This window comes from Oppia nitens, unplaced genomic scaffold (assembly GCF_028296485.1).
Source record: "Oppia nitens isolate AA-2021 unplaced genomic scaffold, nextdenovo-longstitch-racon4-pilon3 scaffold5_pilon_pilon_pilon, whole genome shotgun sequence".
Lineage (NCBI taxonomy): Eukaryota > Metazoa > Arthropoda > Arachnida > Sarcoptiformes > Oppiidae > Oppia > Oppia nitens.
Window position 1 is genome coordinate 1312495 of NW_026533243.1, and position 6148 is coordinate 1318642.

General features: G+C 27.7%; 1 protein-coding gene across 1 annotated transcript; it reads left to right on the top strand.

The window, feature by feature from the left end:
- The first annotated feature begins 2795 nt into the window (after nt 1-2795).
- Nucleotides 2796-5411, top strand: LOC128961345 (85/88 kDa calcium-independent phospholipase A2-like). Its single transcript, XM_054307574.1, has one exon. It carries the CDS (start codon nt 2866-2868, stop codon nt 5317-5319), a length of 2454 nt encoding a protein of 817 aa, XP_054163549.1. The 5' UTR covers nt 2796-2865; the 3' UTR covers nt 5320-5411.
- Nucleotides 5412-6148: the final 737 nt, after the last annotated feature.

The following is a 6148-nucleotide window of genomic DNA, read 5'->3' on the forward strand; positions in this document are numbered from 1 at the left end:
TTCTAATAATTATTTTTATTTAATATATATAAATATTCAGATTTATTTTGAATATTATTTTTTTTTAATATATACAGTACTAGATCTACTACTACCACTGTATTAATGGTTTTATTTAAATCACAACTTTTTTGTGTTCAAATAATTTAATGTTAAGCTCATCATATATTATCAATAAATTAAATGCTATTTATGATTGACTTTGAAAAAAGGCTGAGTTTGCTTTTTCAAAGTAAAAAAATAAATATAATGAATGACTAGAATAATAGATTAAGTGATGATAAAAGTCATTGTTGTGTATGTGTTATGAAAGATCAATTAATGACAAACATACTGTATATACTGTATACAATATACAGTAAGTGTATACACTATTATAAGGTACACTAATAGTATCAACACAATTGTGATTATATTAAGTAAAAAAAAATATTATTAATCCCCATGTGTTAATCACTGGCATACCGTAGTTTAATAATAGGTTTTACTACTAACACACATTACATAACCCCTGTTCCCCTATTAATAATGTTAATGCACTAACAATTTTTACAGTATATTGTACAATACAATACATTAAATGCATAAAAAGACTAAAAAGACTAATATCAAATATAATACAGTATTATTGCATTATAATTGGCATAAAAATATACGTTATATAGAAATCTAAAAAAAATCTGTTTTAATACCATTGAAAAATAATAATCTAAAACATTTTAATTGCATAACTAATGCTAATTTCATACATTGATTAAGTAATATTAAGCATAGATTTATTTTATACTATCGTGTAATACTTATATCGTATAAAATAATATAATTTAATGCTTTAATTTAAAAAATTTTATCAAATTAAGTATTGTATTATTTTTTTCATTAAAATTGCACAAAAGTCAATTAAAACCTTTTTTCTTTGTTATAAAATTTTCAAATAATATATTTATTAATTTATTAATTATTATTATCTTCTAATAATATTTCTGACTATTATTGATAAAGTTTTCATAAAATAATAATTATAATAATAATCAAAAATAAGTATATGTCATAAAATAACAATTTTAATTGTATAAAATGTCAACATTATATTTTTTAATTATTTCTGCTTATAATAAAATAATTTTAAAAGTTTATAAATATTTTAAATCAACTCAAAAGACAAACAAACAAATATAAGTTCAGTAATAAATAATTAATATGTTTGTATTAACTTAATTCAAATCAAATATAAATTTTTATAAATGAGAAAAACATTATGCAATATTCATTAACTAAAATAAAAATCAATTAAATTTATGGCAACAATTATAATAAATCTACTTTAATTACATGATCGTAGAAAATCAAATAAATTAGTAAATTAATGTTTACTGAGAATACCTCTTAAATATATTAAAAATAATTACATTAAAAACGAAAAACAATTTAAAATAAAATATTTACTTTGAATGGTTGGCCACTTGTTATCCCACAAAACACTATAAATGTTTTGCATTTGTTTTTTGTTGTTGCTGTGAACTATAATTTTCTATAATTTAAAATACATTACATTAGGAAAAAAGTCATTGATTAAAAAAATAAATAAATAATAAATAAATAAAATATTTATGTATTGCTTACACCCAAAAAGGCAAACAACAAAAAAATATTATTTTAATTTATTGACCTTTTCTTTTATATTAAAACAAAATTATATCATATATTTTTTTATTCATTTATTTAACTATCGGCTCAATTCAAACCAAAGCATCTTATTATACTTACATACAAACAAAATAAATGATAATATTTTTTTGTAACGATTTGTTATAAAATGATTAAATTAGAAACAAAACAAAAATCAAAATAAAAGACATTAGATTTATAATTGATATACGATTTCTATAAAACTATTACATTAATTATATGATAATATGTTTTATTGATGTATATATATATATTCTAGTAAATAAATTTCCAAAATTTTTGTTTTTATGTTTTTAAAAAATTTTGAAATGAATATTTGACATTTTTCATGAAATTAAATAAAATATGTATTTAAATTCATTTAGAATAATTTTCTAAATTAATTATTAGATATTTGCATATTTGTTGGATTAAACTAAAATTTTTTCAAATTGCAATAATTTTCATCAATTATTGTAATTAATTATAAATATTTTAAATATATAATACTGTAAATGCATATAAAGCTTAAATATAAAATTCACATTTATTATTAATTATTATCGTCATTATCATAATCATTATTATACTTATATAAATCCATTAATATTATTTATTTATCATATTTATTAGCAAATGTCAATCAACTAGTTTTTTTAATTGCAATAAACTAAAACTATTAATATATTTTCTAAAAACAAATGTTAATCAAAACAAATAACTCAATAATATTTTACTATAAGATAAAAATACTCGAAATACTGTAAAATGTTAAGGAAAACAACGAAACAACAATAAAAAATGATAAAAAAATATTAAGTAAATAATTGCAGCAAATATTTTGTTTTTTATGAGTGTTTTGATATTTATATCTTATATCACTAAAAAAGCAAATAATTTTTTACAATTGATTAGTTTTTTAAATATGAAATTCTGTATATTGTTTGTCAAATTCACACAAACTTAACACAAAAAAATACGATAATTACTTAGCATTTTATTATTACTTATATTATTATTAGATACTGTATATAATAATTTCAGTGATAATTTGCAACAATTTTCTTTAAATAAAATTATTTCAATAGATGTATATAACATTGTGTTTGCAAATTATATCAATTTAATTATAATTAGAGTGTATTTGAATCAGTATTTGTTTTTTAGATCATTTTGTGGCCAAAAAACAATCAGAAAATGTCTTCTGTCTGGGATTGGGTGAACATCTTTCACAAAGACATTGACACTTTGCCACCATATCAAGTGGCGGCCGTCAAACCGGAAAACTATGTTCACTACGATGTCATTGCTAGAGAAGACCCGGTAGTATTGTACTCGCATTTTACGGCTGACCACGAAATCATGTATGAACTGGTCGTTCACAAAGATCTTCATATAAAGACGGCCTATAGTTTGATGCGAAGCAAATCGGCCACAGATATCGATCGATACTTTAATAGTTTGAGCCAAAAGTTGCCACAAATATTAACAATTTCTCCGCACATTACGGTAGAAATGCTTCAAGAGATCTGCAATTATGACAAAGAGCACCAAAACCAGAGTTTAGCCCATATTTGTGCCTATTATTCACAACTCAATGACTACTTTAATCAGTTAACACCTAACGACACGGCTATCATCAACTGTCGCAGTCCGGGCTCCGGTCGGACTCCTCTACACATCGCTGTCCTTACGGGTCGCGTATCAACTGTTCAAAAACTTTTATCGTTGTCACCGAATCTGGAAATTGTCGACCGAAACGACAACAATGTTCTACATGTGGCCGCCAATACCACAAAAGAGATTATCGAAAAAATCTGTTTGGCGGCCAAAACAACGACCAGTGATGTCAATCTTATATCACTGATAAACGTCCGAAATAATGATAACTTTACGCCACTCTATATCGCCTGTTATAATGACAAACCTGACTGTGTTAAGGAACTGCTGAAGAATGGTGCAGACGTTAACTCGGCGTCGATTATCGATCAATCAGATAGCGAAATGGTTGACCACAAGATAGACGACGACAAACTAATAAGTGATTTGGAAACTAAAGACATGAAAAACGGTGGGACACCATTGCATTGGACAAGTAATGAAGAGGTGATGGAAATCCTCATTGAGAAAGGCTGTCACGTCGACGGTCGTGATTTTCAAGGACAGACAGCATTGCACGTGAAGGTAGCTCGCAGTGAACTATCGGGTGTTATAATCTTACTGAGCTATGGTGCAGATGTGTCGATCAAAGGCCTGAATGGTAACACACCATTGCATTTGGCCGTCAAATCTGAATTGTTAGCTATGGTTCAGGCATTGATAGTGTTTGGCGCCGATGTTAACGCCAAGAACTCTAATGGAGAGACAGCCAGACATTTGGCCGCCGCCGGGAAAAGAAGTTCTGAAATGGATCTAATTCTTTATGTATTRCATTCAGTGGGCGCCAAACGATGTTCAACCAATAGATCTGATTGTACTGATGGCTGTTCCCAATCAAGTGGCAGTCAATTCAACGGCAGTCCTCCCGATAATTCTCCATTCAAGAGAATCGCCAAATTTTATGACAATTTATTGGGCGAACTTATTGTTAAAAAAGCCGTAAAACGTAAACAAGAGAACTCATCGTCGGACAGACAGTCGACGACAACAGCCAATCGTTGTCGTGTTCTGTGTTTAGACGGCGGAGGTGTCAGAGGTTTGATAATCATACAAATGTTGTGGGCGTTGGAGACAATGGCGAAACGTAAGATGAATGAGATGTTTGATTGGATGTCCGGCACCAGCACTGGCGGTATATTAGCTCTATTGTTAGCATTGGGTAACTCTACCGATGATTGTCGACGATTATACTTTCGGCTCAAAGATAAAGTTTTTGTTGGTCTTATGCGTCCATACGCATCGGCACCGCTGGAAAAGTTTCTTAAACAGGCTCTGGGAGAGGACACTCGTATGGGCGACATTGAGAAACCGCGAGTTATGGTGACGGCCACCATTGGCGACCGATTTCCACCCGGTCTGCATCTGTTTCGCAATTACGACTCACCCGCCAATATATATTGTAACACCGATGGTCACAATGTTAAAGAGGTTATTCCTTCTGTACCTAATCCACTGGATGAACACGTTTGGAAAGTTGGCCGATCTTCAGGTGCAGCACCCACCTATTTCAGACCATGCGATTCATATATCGATGGAGGACTGATAGCGAACAATCCAACTCTGGATACATTGACAGAGATTTGTTCGCTTAATAAAGCCCTCACAGCTGTCAACAGAGAGTCAGAGACACTTGATTTGGATGTTGTTGTCTCACTGGGAACTGGTAGCATACCGGAGGAAGTGGTACCCATTATTGATATATGTCGACCCGAAAGCTGGCACGATATAGCCACCAGTGTAGTGTCGGCCAAGATTCTGGTCAAACTGTTGATTGAACAGGCCAGTCAATCGGATGGACAGGTAGTCGAACGGGCAAAGGCCTGGTGCTCACAGACAGACGTTCCCTATTTTCGTATGAATCCTCCGCTATCGGAGGACATTGAGCTCAATGAGACCGACAATACAAAGTTAGTGAATATGTTATGGGAGACGACTGCCTATATGTTTAGCAGATATAATGAATTGGAAGAATTGGTTATATTGTTGTCGTAATAATAATAAATTTTATTGTTTTTTTAAATAATATATATTTTGTATCTTAAAATTGTTGTACTGTATTAGTATTTTTTAATTAGTTTCTTATATTTTATTTTATTTATTCAACTATTACAGGTATTTAATACTTCCGATCATAATGATTCAAATGATTTTAAATAAAAAAAAGTATTTAAAATACTATAAATATTTGCATTAATATAATTAAATACAGTATAAATTTTAATATTTAAATTTTTAATATTTTATATATTATATATTATTTTTTAAGGACTAAATAATATTAAAATACTAAACTAATAATTGGTTATTTTATGATGGAAATTATATTCAGTTAATTTATTATTGCATTAACTTATAAAAGCCGTTATACAGTAGTAATATTTTAATCACTAAAATCTAACAAATTATATATTAAATATTATAAAATTATAATATAAAATTTTTTAAATATGAAAACTCACATATAAATTATTAACTTCAGTGATATAGTTTAAAAAATGCAATTTATATAAATCAAAATCTCACATGTAATCTAATATATAAATTTCAATATTTATAAATTAATTAACACTAAATTTGTTTAGTTTTTTCCTGTGTTAATAATATTTTGTACTATAATTTATATCTAAAAAAAATTGTTATCAAAATTTTATGAATTATTCACACATCAATAAATCTATATATTTAATATATGTTTATAAATTTTATTGAAAAAAATAAATATATGATTTTGAATGGCATTTATCTCCGAAAGCTATAAAATGTTAGAAAAACAAACATTGAATTTTTCAGTCAATTTAGAGTTCATACCCCATGTCTTGAA